General features: G+C 32.6%; 1 protein-coding gene across 1 annotated transcript in view; it reads right to left on the bottom strand.

The window, feature by feature from the left end:
- Nucleotides 1-615: 615 nt before the first annotated feature.
- LOC130443996 (cyclic nucleotide-gated channel rod photoreceptor subunit alpha) overlaps nucleotides 616-21,265 on the bottom strand; it is a 365,533-nt gene continuing 344,883 nt past the window's right edge. The window contains exons 12-15 of the mRNA XM_056778947.1: nucleotides 10,092-10,259; nucleotides 6,040-6,270; nucleotides 2,146-2,371; nucleotides 616-673 (exon numbers count right to left, since the gene is read on the bottom strand). Coding sequence (XP_056634925.1) covers nucleotides 616-673; nucleotides 2,146-2,371; nucleotides 6,040-6,270; nucleotides 10,092-10,259 — 683 coding nt within the window. The remainder of the gene's footprint in view (nucleotides 674-2,145; nucleotides 2,372-6,039; nucleotides 6,271-10,091; nucleotides 10,260-21,265) is intronic.

Below are 21,265 nucleotides of genomic sequence, written 5' to 3'. Positions count from 1 at the left end.
AACGAGATGAAAACAAAGTCCCGGTCAATTGGATGGAATTTCTCTTATAGTAACGTCATTAATTGGGCAAAAATGATCGTTTCTGTAAATATATATCATGTATTTGTTTTTATAAATACAAGAAGCGATTAACAAACCAACTCAATAAATATAACGAATGAAGTCAAAATATTCAACCTAATCTGACTATAAGATATCATATGACGTCAAAAATTAAGCGGAACACGCAAATAACCCTAAAATGACATTTGACAGAAATCCAGTCACACCAACTAAATGAAAAAAAAAGTCCCGGTATAATGTAATTTTATCTATAGTATCAGAGTAACCGATTTTCTTTTTATTGAAAAACATTATCGTTTTCGTAAATTTTAATCAATTAGCGAATATTCTGTTAAAGTATCTCATGATGAAAGGAAGTATTCGATTTTTGAATACCGTTTTCCTCAATATTTCGTAGTTTGTTGGCACCACTGCGGAACACTTATAAAAGTTTGTTCAATTTAAAATTCACTAGAATCATTCGTAAATATCGATAAAAGTTTCATTTCGCCGCCATTACACAATATATTGCACGAAAGCTTGCAAAATTTGATAAGGCAGCGGATTTTGTTGTTAAATAATGCTCTCTCTGTTTCGTTCATTTTCTTCTTCTGCTAGACTGCTTGACGACCTACAAACAAATAAAATTCTTAAGTGATCTACAAAGCGTTTATTTACCATACGCCATAAAACAATGTTTGTTTGTTAAAGGTCCAATTCTAAATCATGCCGAACGCGAATGAAATTTTTGCAATCCATATTCCAAATTTATATACAGGGTGCCTCAACACAATCCAGAGGCATACATGGAATCTTAAATAATGATGATTGAAGGTTTAGAATTGAATCATCCATAATACGTAAACGACATTTTTTTAAATGACTATTTTGAGGTCATTACCTCGAATAGTTTGTTTGCTAAATATTTCAAAGTGACCGGCAGTTTAAAAATTGAAAATAAGTGTGTCTATGCTCTATCATATGTTTAAAATTTTGAGATAGTTCATGCCCTCTAGAAAACTGGTTTCTAGTAGAGGGTCTTTCCCGGAGATCATTGATTGTCAATTTAAAGAGTGGTAAATATCAATAATTGATGACTTGACTGTAGAATTCATAGATTTTTATCTACCACTAAGACTTTTTTAGAGAAATGCTCTCAACTATCGTTATAAAATCTAGTACGCTGAGTTCAAAATATGAGCTCTTATCTCGAAGCTTTTTTGTTATTTATGGTAGTTACAGACAAATGTAGTTGGCTGGACAATATGATTTTACGGCTTATTTCGATTATTTATTATTATTTTATTTTTATTTATTATAATTTATATTTTATTATTTTAACATTATATTATTATTATAACTTGGATTCAAAGATTGATCTGACATCTAAAATCAACTACTCAAGATAAATTTGTTAAAGTTGCATGCCAAAAAATATAAGTATAAAATTTAAATACAATGTTGCCAGTAGTTGCGGCAAAATCATGAAAAATATGTATAATGGTTTCTTTAACGCCCTTTATCTCAAATACGGATGGCGTTACGAAATTTTTTCACCGAGCAATCGCCAGACAATTTCCAGTTTTCTATCTATCTTAGAGACGGGATCACCTTTATTTGAAACACTCTGTACATTGGTATTTACAATATCGTACTGCTGCGATGATATTTTGTGTAAGTGTTTCGAAGCTGCTCTTCTTGCAGACTCTTCAATATCCACCATCTTTTATGAATTATTGCATAATTTACGAACATATTAAGCTGTCATGAACCAAAGACAAAAATTGGAAAATACCGCAATTTAAATGACAGTGTCGTTGGTATTTGGAAATAAGCATTTGTTTGCCGTTCATAACAACTTTGCGATTATTTGAATATTAAAATGTGTTTTGAAGTTCAATGTCATTCCAAATTCGTACATTTTCTTATCAAAATAGGGAAGTTATACAAAAAACATTGTAAGACATTTGTGGTGAAGGTGATTTCGTGAAATTTTTCATTCACAACATAAAACATCACCTTTATCATTCACATCATAAATAAATATTATTACTGGAACGGGGAGTTGGGAGTATTGAATAAAAGAATAAAGTAAAAATTTACCTTGATCCACAAATTTGCATTTCGATTTCCGCTAATCTGTTTTCAAGTTCCCATTGCTGCTGATTGAGCTTGATGCTCATCGCCGTGTTTTCCGACTCTACCGTTTGCAAACGTTCTCTAAGTCGCTTTATTTCACTTTCTAATGCTTCATGAGATCCTAGCACAGGACTTGTAGCTCCGGATGCTGTCACAAGTTGAGTCATGCTGTCACATTGCAAAGTTGTACCTGAAATTGAGATCAAGATTCTAATTTTCAATCAGTAATACGCTCATGCTGAGTATGAGCCTCAACTATTATTTAGATGAGTTGTGGTATTTTATTTTGTTAGTCGTTTTACGATTTTTATTAACCTATTTCCAAATATCAACATTTGGAAATCTTAATAGGGTTGTACTGTAGGCTTTAGCTGTGTTTCCACAAATAATGTCCAGAAATATTGTCCAGTAATGAAAAAGAACACAACTCATAACTAGTATTTTAAGATGTTGAATAGATTAGAATTTTTATTGAAATTGAGATCTCAGTAATTCCTCAAGGTACTCCAAAGTCTGCAGAATCGGCACTCTGGGAAATAATCAACTCACATTAAAAATACAGATACAGAAGTTGAAGATGAGGGAATTTTAATTTCCTTTGATGTAAATTCATTATTACCCAGCGTGCCGATCCTTGAAATACCTTAAGGACTAACTGAGATTTAATTATTTGGGAGCTGATGTAATCGAAGAATATTTGCAGTTAAAAAAATATTTAAAGTCAAACAACGAATTCTACAAACACGACGAAGAAACGGCAATAGGCAATTGCCAATTGCCGTTTATGACTGAATTGTTCGGCGGGTGTAATTTGGGCGCTAACCATCCTTCTTTACCTGTCTGACCAAGAAGGGTAGATAATTCGACATGTATTTTCGGCGCTAAGAAGTGCAGGTAGGTCGAGTCATAAAATAACCCAATAGAGGGAAACTTGATAGATTTTTAACTAGGCTAGGTTAGGTTATGTAAATCTCTTATTTTATATGTAATATGTCCTTAAGTACTAAATAAAAATATAAAGAAATATAAAATTTACTTTATTCTGTAGAGTGTTACAAAAATGTTGTGAGGAAACTTTATTAAGGGGAGATATTTCATTTAAAAAAAGTGCAAGGTAGCCCCCTCTAGCGGTAAATTTTTTCAGACCTTAAGTGATAATAGGTCATTACTCTTATAGGAAAATCTAAAAATACAAAAATATATCTTATTATAAATGTCGGTGATTTAAATAAATGTCGGTGATTTAATAAATAACTGTATTTCATAAATCATGTACTTCAGTCGGTTAGTGCCCAAAATACACATAAGATTAAAATGACCCTTCGGTCTTGGCGCCTAGTTTACATGTTGTAAAAAGTACATTAATCCTTTAGCGCCCAAATTACATCCGCCCGAATTGTTTATGAATCATTTTGAAAAGCAAATCAGTCAAGAGGTTCAGTATTTTCCCTGGGTATGGTACAAGTATGCGGTCATTTCCAGTATTTGTTATGGATCGTATTACATTTCACATCTTAACTATTTCCTCTCAATTTATTAGAAAAAATTTTGTTTATTTTTTTTCTAGGGCTATTTGTTTTGCGAAAAATATTTGTGGCGACCACGCCATGTGACCTTGCAATTAAAAATTGTTAATGTAGGTAGACATCTCTCCGAGCAAATTCCCTCAATAAAACGATAATCCGTCCCCACTTAACTGACCGATAACTGGGTGCAAAAGTGCAAAACTTCATCTTGAAAAAAAAAGATATGAAATAAAGTATAATGTAACAGGAATATTGGAATAATATCCGTGGTTAGTCATTTGCGAGTGCATGAAAATTACAGAATATCCAATCTAACAGAACCTAACTTTATTGAAATTTTGTCACCTCCTGTGAAGTGGAAGTTGGATACTGCTTTCTGACTTCCTTGTCCAGTCTTTCCGACAATAACTCAATCAGGTTGAGGTCGGGTTTCTTCATAATCCCTTCAACTACAGATCTAAGATCTGTTTTTGCTTTGCCTTGCGCTAAAACACCCTTTGACCCAAAAACATGTTCTTTAGGTAACTGCAATCTTTTTAATTTTATTTTGATGTTTTAACCGAGCCAGCTTTTTCTTTTCACTGTAGAAGTATTCAAAGGTAGATACCTAGATTCATTGATCTGAGGTAATATCTTTGGACACTATTATTTTTGTATTTTTAAGACAATTTCGAGCTTCGCTTGAAAATACGAAAGAGAAATTTATTTAAAAAAGTGAGTTTTTTTGAAATTTAATAATTGAATTATGGGGTGGGCACTCATACTAATAGAAATAGATAAAACAATCGAAACAAAACCGTTTTTTTGATAAAGGCACGGCATAATATTTTGAGATTTTGATTATTTAAAAAATTTCCAATCTACAATCGACATGATTATTTGTTGTGTTTTAAATATGGAATGGAATAACGTTTGATGTACGTATTTTGCTATTCATTAAAAAAAAGTGGAAAGCTGACCGCCGCAGTCTATCCATGAATTTTTAAACGAAAAGAGGATTTCAAATTGTGTATAAGCAACAGGACATGCGAATAAAAGATTCAAACGTCAATCTGGTTGTTCGCTTTCGTTTTTATAGCTCTAGAAAATTGGCTTAACAGAGTCGGATTGGGTATCTATATTGGAAACGTTTTCCGCACAAATTATCGCAATGGGTGACAAACATAAATATCTTTCGACGACACACATTGTCATATAGTTATACTATATTCCAGTAAAGCAAGTTTTGTTTATAAGTTTGGTACAAGATGGAAGCCTTTGAATCAGGAATAATTTTTCCCATTATCTTGTTAGTTAATTTTTGTGTTTTGTTTGTAATATTAGGCAGTCCGATACTGTACTCACTTTTGTAAACAAAAGAGATTGGCCATTTCGTCTGACTAAAATAAATGTGTCACTTTCGTTCTACCGTGAAATAAAATCAGTGTTTTTCTACCATTTGTACGAAATTTATTTCTGAAACTGATGTATAAATGTTTACAAGGAACGTTTGCAGTAATATACAGAATGAGATAAATTTATCTAGATGTATTGCTTGCATTCTTGATATCAGATTTTTAAGAATGAAATTCCCATTTCATCTTAACACCACGTGTGGAAAACAATTCTTTTTTGATGATATTTTAGGTTAGAATAATCCATTTATAACCATTTTAAGTATAATCTAAATTTAGTATTCAGTCAAAATTCTATTGAGTTAGTAAATGATTTCGCTGACAAGAACCTGCAGTGGGAATCAATTACTCATGGATTAAGTTGAGTCATATTCATACTGAACACACTGTTTACACTACACCAACACTCACAATTACACTGTCTGACGCGCGTTTCGATTACCAAGTTATCGTCTTCAGCGACTGAAGGTAAACTGTGTCAGACAGTGAGTGTTGGTATAGTGTAAACAGTGTGTTCATGGATTGAGGTGAAACAGAAAGGCAAGACTCCAGTCAAATGGCTGCTAAATTCTTCATAAGTGTAATTTACGTAGACCTAATAATGAAGCCCAGCGTTATAGATACAACACAGCCAGAGTTGCAGATCTGGTTGGTCGGATCTGTGGAATGTCTGTGGAACCACCAAGTCTTATTCCAAAATCACCGACATCCAGAGGATTATCAAATTCTTAATAATCTTCATGGGATAAATGGAAGGCGACAAAAAGGTATGTAAGGGAATTATCCAGGCAATTAAAACGGACAAAGCCTGTCTATTTTTGGTAAAAGTTGTTGTATTTGTTACCAAGATTTTGGAGGAATTGGTTTTGAATTAAAAATATTGACTACAAATTTTGAAATGTAAACAGCTCTAACATCAAACGTAAGAAAAGGGATACCTGATCTTTGATGAGATCCTGCTATATGATGACTTCTTGCGCTCCTTCCACTGCTAGTAGAAATGGCCCCCGGAGAGTCTGGTGTATGTAGTCTGGATGGTGAACTAATTAAAGATCTGGGATAAGCTGGTGTCAATATTGGTAAAACTGGAGGTAACCACATATCTTCTAGAGCTACTTTACCCCTAGATTCTACTAAACCTGGCGTTGATTGACTTCTACCCATAGCAGCTGTAAATATGAATCTATATTATTGAATGTATCTAAAATGATATTTAAGAAGAATTTAAATTATAAATGGGTATCAAATCTTATATATTTGAGGTTGTGCTACCAATTTTTTATTCTTACAAATATACATAAATGGAATTACTTCTATTTGTATTATCTATAAGTGCGATAAAAAGATAAGAAACTCGCTCAAACACGATTTACACGAAATCACGAATAGTGAATACAAAAATTTATTCAATATTTTCAAGTTGAAAATATATACCAATGATTAAGAAGATCTAGTTTTATTAAGTTTCCACTGGTTGGAGGACCTTCATTCAATCAATACATGCTGACCCTGTAATAACCAGAGCCGCAGAGAGAGGGCAGATTGTTTACAAGAAACTCCATTTTTTATTTCTACAGTTTCTCAGGCCACATAGAGTTCTACATACTTTTATACTTAAAATATGAGAAATTTTAAGCTTCTTTGAAACCAACACAACAGATCACAGCGCGCAACAGTTAATAACAACGATGATAGTTCAGAGGATAAACTAGCAGATACTGAAATTCATATACAGGTGCGTCTGTATTGTAGAGATGTTGATACCTGAGAGATTTGTATTTTTATTTTCAGACTATATTGCAGTTCTTTATTCCTATTGGTCTAGAAATGTTTCAGAGAAGCTCAACTCTTACCACGAATTTTCATTAAGCTTTAGACGGATTTTGGAAAAATAAGACATTGGACCAGTTGAAGAACTAGGTTACTTTCAATTCACGATGTAGTCTAATTTGTCATAAGGGGTTGGGGAGGTCGATAAAATAATGCTGTGACATAAAAATTTCTCATACAACCTCGTTTCTGAGTTATAGGGCCTTAAAGTTGCAAAATCGGAGCTTATATTGCAGTATATTATCAAAATTATACATTTGAACATTATGGAATTTTGATGGATGATTACGGATGTACATGTAGTATGTGTGACGAAATAAATAATTCTACACCACTATGTGAAGGCCAAGGGCAGCGCATGCCTAATGGTTAACAATCCATAACTTTTACAGGGACAATCTGTACAATCTAAAGATAAAAATAATTTTTTCAAACGATCTTTTAACAAAAAATTACTCTTTGCTTAACTCGATAAAATTTATGGCTTAGGAAATATGTAGATTTTTAGATGGTTGTATATGCCAAGAAAACCGTTCGCCATAAAAAGACATTCTGAAGAAAATTACCGTAAATTGTGTATACAAAGACAACAGTGTTAGTGTTTGGTGTAGCCCTTTATGTAATCCTGTTGCAAAATGTAATACATCAGCCTTTGAAAATATGAAGATGTAACAGATTAAAGCATATTGTCACTAGCTACTACGCTTTTATTACCACCATAACATCTTGTACTCCATATAATCACTTCTAATTTGAGAGTTATGTCGCGTATCATATTTTTATGTTCACCCTTTGACCTTATTACGAATATCGTGGACTGTAAAGTTAATTTAATGTCATTATTGCTTCTGGTTCGTTCTTTAATTGCTCTATGTTATCTTGGGTAGACGGTGAAGTCGTCTAATATGAAGACATAAAAATGAACGTTAAAAAGGAACCTAAGACCTTTTACGATAATAAACAGATGACTCTTCTCTCATTCAGTAGTGTTGTTATGGAGTTCTGAAGGGAACATTGACAGTTAATTAATTATAGACTGATTGGTTATTTCCTCAAATTTAGTACAAAGGAAAATACAAGAGAAAAAACTCACACAAATTGTTCAAGGAATTGTGGTGTAATTTTTATAAAAATCAGTATATTGTTACGAACGGGTCTCCGTCCCAGAATAGGTATTTCCTAGATAAATTGAAATTCTAAAATTCGGCGAAGGCGCACGTGGTGTCTTTGACTTACTTTATATAAACCGCGAAATACGTTTCATGTTTGTTTTTATATCCGTTTTTATAGCAAGCGGTTTATTTACATTGTTTCTTTCGAATAATTTCTAGGAAGGTCAGTTTATTTATCTGTTTTGTTTCTTTATTTTTGTAGAATTCTTAAGTACTTCGTTTGGATATATAAGCGAGTTCGTTTAGGGCAATTTAGTTAAGTTTATAATAAATAGTCGTAGTGAACAGAACGAATTAGCAAAGTAATCGAAAAATTTAAATAAATTCGTTAATTTAGTTAAGTGATAGTGACAAGTTAATTATTATAAGTTAGTCAAGTGTAGTGTATAGTATTTGAATAAATTAAGAACGTAAGTGACATTGTTTAAATAATCAACCCCACGAATAGAAATCGTATAAATAAATAGAAAAACATTTTAATATATTAATAATAGAAAAGACTAATACGAGGGCGGGTCAATAGATTCACTACTTTCCTGGAGTAACACAGATCCAGCTCATTTTTCAAATTGAAGTCGAAATATTTTGATCAAAGTTACTTTTTTTGAATCTTCTTTATAAAGTTAAGCATAGATTATAACAAAGGCAGAAGAAACAAAACTGATTATATGAAAAAGGAAGGTAATGAGAAAAACTGTTGGGAAAATTAAATCAAATGAAGGAGAAGAAGAGCTAACGAAGAACTCGTGGTGGTTATTAATCCCGAAGGTCATAAATGAATATGAACTAAGTTGAACCTACGCGAGGACAAGGTTGATAGAAACCTTGTTGAGTATTTAAGTTTAGGAATTGATATAAAAACTATATAATCATAAATAGACGCCATGAAACAGATAGTTATCAGTCATATATAAGAACAGGTCGAGTACAAACGACTTTAGAGAGAATACAGAATAAGCAACTGCTTACGGATACGGATACGGATACGTGAAGAGGATTGAGCTGAAAAGGTGGCTGAAGAAAGCATTGATATATCAACCGCAGAGAAGAAGACGAGGAATACCCTCAAGGACCTGGAAGTCATATGAAAAAGATTTATACAGTTTTATATAGGATATATAATTGTAAATATAGAAATAATGTATTCTTGATTGGGATGAGTCTTTATTAATTGTAATCTCCGGAGGTGGTATAAGACGTAAGCGTTATCCTTCAACATAACCGAATACCACAAACTGAAGGATTTGTATAAATACACATCAAAAACAAGATACATAAAAGCCAAAAGAGTAATATGGTTGGGGTATATTAATAGGATACCGGGAAAAAAATTTGCTAAAAGGGTAATTGAAAAAAGAGAAGGAAGCAGATGAAGACGAGAGATGCAAATTTGGAACTGATTACTGATCGCAACTTGTGCAGATGAATTGGGAAATTTTTATAAGGAGTTTAAGATAAAGTCTGTTTACCAAAAACTTCGATTAGTTCACTGAAAGCTCAAGGTAACACCTCCTCCATTAAATTATGTTGGTTCAATCTTTCTCGACCCGAAATTTAAAAGTATATTAATATATTCAAAACTACATTGGGAACCATAGTTAGCTCGTGGTAAGAAATTTGGTATTCAGTAAAGTTTCTGACTATATCAATGGTTATTACAATTTTTGACTAAAAGAAACGCTCGTCGTTAGTAAAGTTGATACGGTCCCGTTTGCATTCAACTGGCCAAAATTATACTAACTCATCCTCCATTTGCATAGACACTGCAGCACTTATACATTATCCGCTTCCGGTGGAAAGTTATCTGCAGAGACACATTATAAAAATTGGACTGAATTTCGAATTTATCAGTTGGAATTAGAAAAAAAAAACTAGTTTACAAATTCTTGATTTCATTTTACCCTGAATGAAAAATATTTATCAGTGTTTATTCTACCGGAAATCTCAACATCCTATTTCTATATATATTGTTTATTTTTTTATATTACCTTTTTCCAAAGGTGCCCTCTTATATTTCTCCAATCTTTTAACAGCGATCGCTTCCAATCGCACTCGAGCAGCGGGATATTCCTTGAGGACATCCCACATGTCCTTTTTACTGAGGACAAAAAGGTCACTGTATCCCACAGACCTGACACTTGCCGTCCTTCTGTTTCCTGTAACATCGATCAGAAAAAATGATACTCTGGTCAGTTTGAGAAAGCGAGAAACAATTCGAAAGTAAACTGGAAAAATATCAAGGAACCATTTACTACACTAATATACTATACAGTGTGTTTTAAGGGGAAAAGCATGCATATCTATTTTTATTTAGTGTGAAAGCACAATCAATGTTAGTTTTTTATTTAAAAGGAAACAAGAGATCAAAAAAAAGTTTAATTGTTTCGACGTCAATACAAGATCTTTATTAGCATCAGTTATCGAATTATTATATCGATATTATCATCAAGCTTTCGTTCTTCTTTCATTTCGTTTTTTATCTTTAATGTTGCTACTCTTTGATCCTCATTTAAATTTATTTTTCTTTTCTATAGCTTTCATGTCATAAGCTTTTAATAATCAACTTGGATTTAAAATAATTAACTAACTAATTTAATATTGAGTTAATAATTTAATATTTAACTTAATAATAGTATGTTCGGTTAAATACGAGGATATATTGAAAAATTCTTAGCCTACTAAAGAAACAAACAAAATTTCAATGTCAAAATATTTTATTACTCAACATATTCTTCTCTTAATTGGATACATTTATTACAGCGAACTTGCAACGTGTCTAGACCTTTCAAAAAAACTGTTTCCTCTTGCTATGCAAACCAGACCTCCAAAGCTTTTATCACCTCCTCGTTTGAAGAAAATTTACGACCTTTTGAACTTTTTTTTCAGTTGAAGAAAGAGATGATAGTCGGACGGAGCCAAATTTGGTGAATAAGGGGAGTTTTCTAGTTATTCAAACCCTAAATCACGAATTTTTTGCATGGCAACATGAGATTTGTGTGCAGGGGCGTTGTCCTGCAAAAACAAAACACCTTCGGATAGCTTTCCGCGTATTTTCTCTTTATTTTTATCCAAAATATTAATCATGATTACTCCATGGCAATCCCAAAAAACTGAAGCAAGAACTTATCCAGCAGATTTTTGGACACGAAACTTCTTAGGTCTTGGAAAACCAGAGTTTCGCCATTTCATCGATTGTTGCTTCGTTTCTGGATCGTAGAAATATACCTAAGTCTCATGCATAGTAACAATTCGGGTCAAATCGAGCACAGATCGAGCGCCATGCTTCTACCCTTGCACGCTTTTGATCAACATTCAAACATTTGGGGATCCATTTTGCAGCAATTTTTCTCATGTCCAAATTGAACCTAACTATGTGATGAACGTGTTCCAGCCCAATTCGACGGTCTGATAAAATCATGTCATGAATTGCATCGATATTTTCGGGGACTGACACAGAAACTGGCCTTCCCGATCGGTCATCATCTTCAATGGAAAATTTACCTCTTTTGAAGCTTGCAGTCCAATTTTTCACAGTCGCTTACGAAGGACATTTATCACCAAGGATATTAAGCATATCTTCGTAAATCAGCTTAACCCTTTTAAATACAGATACTTGATGATGGCTCGATACTCCAATATTTCGATTTTCACAATTTCGTCGGTGAACATCTTTTTTCTTTTAATTTATTGCGTAACTCTGGTTTACTTTTTTGACGTCAAACTTTACACTTACACTTCTAGTAAGTTATTGTTCGTTGCTATGGTAACGCAATATTTTGTTTATGCATGGAACTGGTCTAGGCTAACTAGATATCAATACATCCTCGTAGCCTCTGTATGCGACATATTTTTCGTTATTTCTCTTTAAAGGGTAGGGTGGAACTTAACAAAAAAAAAGAAATTTAGGTCCAATGACCATCTTATAAGATATGTCTTTACCTGGAAAAACGAAGGAGTCGTTGGGATAGACAAGCTCTGTGGGGAAGGGCTTTGTAGTGGAACAGAATAATTCCAGAATTCAGCATGTCTCTTCGTTGGTTTTGATTAAATTTCCGAAAGCGTAGCAAAAGTTCCACAATATGAATCTGCATTAATTGCTGTTTAGGGCTGCTTGAACTCCATAACTAACCCACCGTTTTGGTCCCAACAACTGTTGCCATAAACTTATGACTATTGAAAGTTCGTTCGAATTTTGTAGGTTTCGTTAGAGATTTTGTTTGGTATCCATTGCTTTAATTGTCGCACTCGCCGATAAAATATAACCACTCCCTCGTGGTGAACAAAGTGACCAAATAACAGACACTATTATTTTTGTTTTCGACCATCGCTCGACAATATGGAAGGAAAATTCGTTAGAATGTATTATTGTAAACTTTAATGAATAGATTCTGAAGTGGTATATACATACAGCTTAAAATAACGCAGAACTTTCCATAAAGATCATTTTCTCTGAAATTTTTATTAATATAATTCACAAACTTAACTTGGTATAAAAAGAGATCAAAGAAAAATTGAATGATGAGCTACGTTTGGCGCAGAGCCTAATGGTTAGGTAATGATGAAATGGCACACGGGAATTTATTATAATCACCTAATGACTCCAAATATCACATGGGAATACGACTCGATAGGTGATGAAAGAAAATAAATGAGAAGAATATATTGAACGTATGCTGTGAAAGCAGTGGAAGTCTAATGTGTTTATAAATAAAAATACATCACGGAAGCATATTTTTCATCGTAATATGCTTGATGAACTGAGCTTTAATGTGGTTTATCGATTAATACGAACGCGAAAGTTTTGAATAAAAATGATCAACATAATATTTTGTTCATTAGAGGCTTTTATTACACAATGAAGTCTATAAAGATACTCATGAACTGTGAAATGAAAAAAAAAGCCGGAGGAAGTCAATTTTTTATTTCAATTTATTGTTATGTACTGGAGAGTAAAAAAACTTAATTTCTAATGCAAAACTTCAAAATGCTTATGGTAATTTTGAATATTATCATAGAATAATCTAAATATTTCCTAAAATTTTCATAAATCTACCATCACGTTTCTATGTTTTTATTGGTCTTTTATAACCATTAAACTTGGTTTATGCTCTCAAAATTGAAAGTTAAACTTTAAGTTAACAAATTAAAATACTAGATGAAAAACACTGAAATGATACTTGCTGTTCGTGCAGGAAAATAACATTAAATTTAAGTAAAAACTGAACTAAGACCTCGCCAACTTTTAACTTCTTATTTTAAGTCTTTAATTCTGTGTTATGAACACAGAATATTTCACGTGAATCTGTATTGTTTTGTTAGGAACATCCTTGTTCTACGTTTATGGAAATATTCGCGTGGTTTTATTTTCAAAATTGATATAAAAAACAGCAATGTCTGAAAGTCAGCAATGTCCGATGGGACACTGATAAACATGTCAGTATCTTTTCATATTTGTATGACAAGAAGGACCCATACAGGGAATTTATATTGGTTTACGAGTCATTTATAATTAGTCTTAAGCTACTGCATAAACCAAAAAATTACCACCAAGAAATCAAGCTTAAGCTATATAGAACAATAAAGAAAGGTTTCGATAGGCTAGATGCCCCTGTACTACAGATTACGTAGCCGTCTCATTGGATTGATTCAATAAGTACGATTTTGCTAATAAATGGTTAGAAATTCTATTTTGTTTCGATGCTCTTCCTTACAAATTACCCCGAAAAATTACCACCAAGAAATCAAGCTTAAGCTGTATAATTACCCCGAACATCCAATTGTTTTTCCATATATTAAGAAAGTCCATGCTGTGCAATGTATTGTTAACAGTTTAGATTAGTTGGCAAAAAGGACCCATACAGGGAATGTCTATTAGTTCACCAGTAATTTATAATTATCCTTAATTTACTGCATAAACTGGAAAATTACCACCAAGAAAACAAGCTTAAGCTGTATAATCACCTCGAACATCCAATTGTGAGTTTTTTCATATATTAAGAAAGTCCATGCTGTGCAATGTATTGTTAACAGTTTAGATTAGTTGGCAAAAAGGACCCATACAGGGAATGTCTATTAGTTCACCAGTAATTTATAATTATCCTTAATTTACTGCATAAACTGGAAAATTACCACCAAGAAAACAAGCTTAAGCTGTATAATCACCTCGAATATCCAATTGTGAGTTTTTTCATATATTAAGAAAGTCCATGCTGTGCAATGTATTGTTAACAGTTTAGATTAGTTGGGAAAAAGGACCCTTACAGGGAATGTCTATTGGTTCACCAGTAATTTATAATTATCCTTAATTTACTGCATAAACCGAAAAATTACCACCAAGAAAACAAGCTTAAGCTGTATAATTACCCCGAACATCCAATTGTTTTTCCATATATTAAGAAAGTCCATGCTGTGCAATGTATTGTTAACAGTTTAGATTAGTTGGCAAAAAGGACCCATACAGGGAATGTCTATTAGTTCACCAGTAATTTATAATTATCCTTAATTTACTGCATAAACTGGAAAATTACCACCAAGAAAACAAGCTTAAGCTGTATAATCACCTCGAATATCCAATTGTGAGTTTTTTCATATATTAAGAAAGTCCAAACTGTGCAATGTATTCTAAACAGTTTAGATTAGTTGGGAAAAAGGACCCTTACAGGGAATGTCTATTGGTTCACCAGTAATTTATAATTATCCTTAATTTACTGCATAAACCGAAAAATTACCACCAAGAAAACAAGCTTAAGCTGTATAATCACCCCGAACATCCAATTGTGAGTTTTTTCATATATTAAGAAAGTCCAAACTGTGCAATGTATTCTTAACAGTTTAGATTAGTTGGGAAAAAGGACCCTTACAGGGAATGTCTATTGGTTCACCAGTAATTTATAATTATCCTTAATTTACTGCATAAACCGAAAAATTACCACCAAGAAAACAAGCTTAAGCTGTATAATCACCCCGAACATCCAATTGTGAGTTTTTTCATATATTAAGAAAGTCCAAACTGTGCAATGTATTCTTAACAGTTTAGATTAGTTGGGAAAAAGGACCCTTACAGGGAATGTCTATTGGTTCACCAGTAATTTATAATTATCCTTAATTTACTGCATAAACCGAAAAATTACCACCAAGAAAACAAGCTTAAGCTGTATAATCACCCCGAACATCCAATTGTGAGTTTTTTCATATATTAAGAAAGTCCAAGCTGTGCAATGTATTCTAAACAGTTTAGATTAGTTGGGAAAAAGGACCCTTACAGGGAATGTCTATTAGTTCACCAGTAATTTATAATTATCCTTAATTTACTGCATAAACTGGAAAATTACCACCAAGAAAACAAGCTTAAGCTGTATAATCACCTCGAATATCCAATTGTGAGTTTTTTCATATATTAAGAAAGTCCAAACTGTGCAATGTATTCTAAACAGTTTAGATTAGTTGGGAAAAAGGACCCTTACAGGGAATGTCTATTGGTTCACCAGTAATTTATAATTATCCTTAATTTACTGCATAAACCGAAAAATTACCACCAAGAAAACAAGCTTAAGCTGTATAATCACCCCGAACATCCAATTGTGAGTTTTTTCATATATTAAGAAAGTCCAAACTGTGCAATGTATTCTTAACAGTTTAGATTAGTTGGGAAAAAGGACCCTTACAGGGAATGTCTATTGGTTCACCAGTAATTTATAATTATCCTTAATTTACTGCATAAACCGAAAAATTACCACCAAGAAAACAAGCTTAAGCTGTATAATCACCCCGAACATCCAATTGTGAGTTTTTTCATATATTAAGAAAGTCCAAACTGTGCAATGTATTCTTAACAGTTTAGATTAGTTGGGAAAAAGGACCCTTACAGGGAATGTCTATTGGTTCACCAGTAATTTATAATTATCCTTAATTTACTGCATAAACCGAAAAATTACCACCAAGAAAACAAGCTTAAGCTGTATAATCACCCCGAACATCCAATTGTGAGTTTTTTCATATATTAAGAAAGTCCAAGCTGTGCAATGTATTCTAAACAGTTTAGATTAGTTGGGAAAAAGGACCCTTACAGGGAATGTCTATTGGTTCACCAGTAATTTATAATTATCCTTAATTTACTGCATAAACCGAAAAATTACCACCAAGAAAACAAGCTTAAGCTGTATAATCACCCCGAACATCCAATTGTGAGTTTTTTCATATATTAAGAAAGTCCAAGCTGTGCAATGTACTCTCCATAGTTTAGTTTGGTTGCAACTGTACATGTAGTGTACAGTTTATTGTGAACTTTAGTGTGGTTATGGAAAATTTGGGAGGGCTGCGTAAACGCTGAAAAATGGGCTTTTTAACAGGTGAAAGAGACATTAATATTTAATTGTTTCAAAAATTTACGTAGAAGTGTAGATTCAGTTAGTAGTAAACTGTGAAAATATAAGTGTACACCCGATTATCTCGAAAACGGCTTGTAGGATTTTTATAAATTTTTGTCTTGTGATACGACCGGTATTATGGTGACATTTATGTTGTCAGATCTTTCCTTTTTTCGGATAATGAACTTTGTTATATCAAATAAATAACCCTATATAGTTCGTGTTTTCAGAAATCCAGAAATACTGATTATTTTCCATGTAATATTCTCCATACCTAAGCTATAGTTACATCTCCACTATAGTTACAATAAATATTGTACATTTAGATGGTTACGATTAGATAAACTCGTTTAATTTGTATATTCTTTAATAATTTATATGCTAATACAAAAATACTCATCCAAATCATGGCGCAAAAAACCTACAACAACTGAAGACAAATTTTTAAATGTTATGTTAAATGAATTTTAGAAAACAAATAGTAAGGGCGATTACAACAGATGCTTAAAAATTTTGTCCATTTACTTCAATACAACAAGCTATACGATTTTTGAAAGTTGCAATACATTTTGCAGCATCCTTGACTGCCCAATTCTTCTTATCTCTGTGGTAATCCTATCCTTTGATTCCTGAATATTTGCTTTGTTTTATAAACGATGTTTTCTAAGTGACCCCACAGGAAATAGCCTAAAAGATTCATGTCGGGTGATCTTGGGGGCCATTCGATTAAACCACGCCTTTCAATCCATCTTCTGGGAAACACATTATTTAGGTATTACTACACACGCATGGTGAGGTGGGGCACCATCTTGTTATAGCCAAACATTGTCGTTTGAGATATTGTAGGTTTTTTTAAATGTACTTATTTGGATTTTGAAATATCCGATCCAACTCAGGTATAATACTTTTTTCCAATAAATCTAAATAAGCTGGACCATTTAAGTTACCATTATTCCAGCCCATACATTCAGTTTTTCGGGATATTGGATGTGGGATTCACGCATTCAACGAGGATTGTTACGTGACCAGTATCTACAATTTTCGTTTCCATTAATACAAAAAGTGGCCTCATCGCGAAACATAACATTACTTAAAAAAATTCAATCGTTTTGATTGTAATATTTTTCTATTATTAAACTCTTCACGTCTATCAAAATCGTCATCAATATCAAGTTCCCAGGATATTTTTCTAGTACTCAAGTGTGAATCGTCTTTTAACAGGACACAAACATCGAAAAATTTTCAGTTGATGAAGATTTCCTGCGGCCCCGATTTGGATAAATCTTTTCTACTAATTTACTGACAGTAGATCTTGTTATGGGATTTCGGTTAGGATATAAATTATTAAAGATATTACATGTTTCTTGTTGACTTCTATCACCACATCCTAATATCATTCATATATCAATTCGTTCTTTTTGAGATAAACGATCGATTTTGACTTTCAATAAACTTCAACAATAGTAATTTATTGAAGCGTAAAATTTTTTATTGTCACCTAAATGTATTATTTTAACTTCGGCGGAGATAAGGCAAATGTAGCTATAACTCCGAAATTATGGCATTTAGATAGAGGGAACATTAGCTAGAAAATAATCAGTGTTTCTTAAGAATTTCGAATAGCAAAAAATATACAGGATGATTCATTTGAAATAACTGAGCTCATTTTTTTTCGGAAAAAGGAAAGATCTGACAACAATGTGAGTACCACCATAATATCGGCTGTATCACAAGACCTTTGCGTACAAAAATTTATACAAATCGTTCAAGCTGTTTTCGAGATAATTGAGACATTCCATACATTAAACTCAATCTGTTCTTTTACAAATTTTATTCGAGTATCAAATACAAAATATTTTAATTGTCTACTGAAAGAAGTGATACTCCTAGGGACTACGAAAGCTTTATTATTTTATTTATAAAATAAACTATAGTTTAAAGTGAAATAATCGGTAATAGAGAATAAATGAGTGATGACAGCAACAATTCTTATTGGCCTTTGAGTAAGATCATCATGGATATTCACTTTTACCACAAAATTGATTGGAAATAGGTATGAAACATTGATGTTTGGTGAACTTCCAAAATTAATATGAATATAAAATAAAAACTTAACTGCAGCTGCCTGCACAACGTTTGTATTGGACTGTAACTTGTAACTGCACAGAAAGTTTTTTCCTCTTCTTCAGAAATCTTCGATGATCAAATTTGAACATTGTTATGTTGATATAGATAATATGTTGAAAAGCTTGGTGTTTTGTGATTCCTTTTTACTATAATTTTGTTATCATTCTTTACGTTTTTTACTTGTCATTGTAACAATCAACAGCAACACTATAGGACCACAAGCCCGACACAGCCTCAGAGGGCAGTTGATATGGAATAACTACGTGATTAAACTTGATAACAAACAAAATGAAACTGTGGCGGTCCGTCTGCTCTAGATCGTTCCTAGGTCCTTATTACACTGACTTTGAGAACAATCCGCACGTTATTTAATGCTAGATGCTCCCCACAGATGTAGTTAATGTCTATGTTAATCCGATCACGGGGCTTCCCATCGTCCCTCATCCTACTTTTACGAAGTGTTCCCCCCCTCTACCTACTGATCGGCAAACTCGTCGTGAACGGCCACCATACGTGTTTATTCAAAACCCTGTTGCGGGCCGGATTAGTTTGGCCCGAGGGCAATACTGGGCCCGCGGGCCGTACTTTGCCCATAACTGGTCTAGCACTATGTTGAAGAGAATAAAATGATTGCCGAATACCCTCATTAAATCCATGTTAATCGAAAGGAGAGTGAGGAATAAGACTGATAACCTAACTGGAAGTAATGGAAGCATGGTAGTAAGATCTTCCCGGAAAATACCGTTAATTGTGGGGTGCATTCTGGAAGGGTTGAGTTTAGTAGTGTGTATATATTTGCATCTTAATCGATTCCATCTTGCATGGTTCCCTTTTAATTTAGTTAGGAGTTTTGTTTGTGTCACTAATATTCTATTTTCTATTTTTATATTTCGAAATATGTTCTAGGAGCTATATAGTGTGTATGTTAATGTATTATGAACGCCCAGTATATAGGGTCGTTAAGTATAAAAGTTCTGGAAGAAAAATAATGTACAAAACATGCTAAAAGCATGCAATGGTTAGTAGTTATCCAATTAAGTTGACGATTTACTTAACTCAAGTAAAGTTAATTGAGTACCATAAAATATTATAAAGGGTTTAATATAAAAAATTTATTTTTCCGACAAGACCAAGACTCTCAAATGAGAAAAAAATTATAATAAGAAGAATATTTTTTTCACGTGAAAGAACACGGCCTCTGCTTTGGGAATATGTTTAATGACAGTTTGTCACAGTTCAAAGGAGAGTAAAATGGCCGCAAAGGGACAACTTTTGTCGATTTACGCTTCAGAAAAAACATGTTCTGAGCATAAAAATGAAAATGTTTTTAGAATGTTTTTGGGAAAATATCATCGCTCAAAATAAAATTCAATTATGATATTTACGTTAAATTTAGAAATATTGAATCCTTAGAATTCTTCATTAATAAAAGGGTAAGAGAATAAATAACTCGAAAGGTGTATATATATACAGGGTGAGATTTCAGTATGATATTATTGTACGCAATGGCATGCTTATACTTTTTTTAAAACGAAATAACCAGTATATTTCTTTATATTCAGTTTTCGCTTTCGTTCTTACAATATACGGTTTTATCAAATTATATTGGGTGTTTCGAAACAATGGTAAATATAGTGAAAGGTTGAAAAATGAAATGTGCAGAAACTGATAGCGAGTGAGGACGAATACAGATAAGAAATAGAAAAGCAACTACAAAAGACCACTCGAAACGAGAAAAAAAGTGTAATAAATGCAGCCAAAGATTATATACACGATTATATACACTCTGTATAAAAATTTGACCCAGCGACATCTCTCCGACTGGCTCCGTACAAGTTACTCATTTGATCCTTATACAAGGAAAAAAGATTTCTGTAATCAAAGATTTGATTCATATCCATGCTAACGCTGTAGATGCGCGGGATATTTGAAAATTGATTCACAATTTCGCGGGAAGTTTGAAAATAACTCGAGTAATTTTAAATGCTCGAAGCTAGTTGTCGCATCAAATTGTGGATGAATCAAAAGTATTATGCAAAATAATTTCTTAGTGATGATAGTAATGTATCTGCAAGCATTAACTTGGGGTTATTTATTCTTTGCAGCCAAATTCTGCAAACGTCTTCATTCGTAGGAATGGAATGTCTATATAAATAAAGATAAAATCATTCAACATATTTAACCATTCAACAAAATGATTTCCTAAATACAAATTAATGAAGTTAGGAAGAAAAGAGTTATTCTCGTTTAGATATGAATTTGATTTCAATTTAAATAATTTTATGTTGATAAATAGTAAATATTCCTCCCACCTTTTCGCTTGCGTATTCGTGCATCCTGGTACAGAGCAGGCCTTTACTCTATTACTCATATTGAGTAAGTAAACACGACAGCACAATTCGCAACAAATAATAACTTTTAAATGCACAAAAATGCAAATAGCTAATAAACAAACAATATCAAACACCTTTGCAAGATGGACGTTGCTTATTCAATAATCTTTGGTTGTTTCTCGATACATGATTGCAACTTAGAATCCAGAATCCATATTGACAAACATTCAAAAATAAAACACCAAAAAGTAAGCTTTTATATATAATAAGGGGGATGTTCTAGTAATTAAAACCTTAAAACACGAATTTTTTGCGTGGCAACATGAGATTTGTGTG

The sequence above is a fragment of the Diorhabda sublineata genome, chromosome 1 (genome assembly GCF_026230105.1).
Source record: "Diorhabda sublineata isolate icDioSubl1.1 chromosome 1, icDioSubl1.1, whole genome shotgun sequence".
NCBI lineage: Eukaryota > Metazoa > Arthropoda > Insecta > Coleoptera > Chrysomelidae > Diorhabda > Diorhabda sublineata.
Note: the sequence above shows the minus strand (reverse complement) of the source record. Positions and strands in the feature narration are given on the sequence as shown.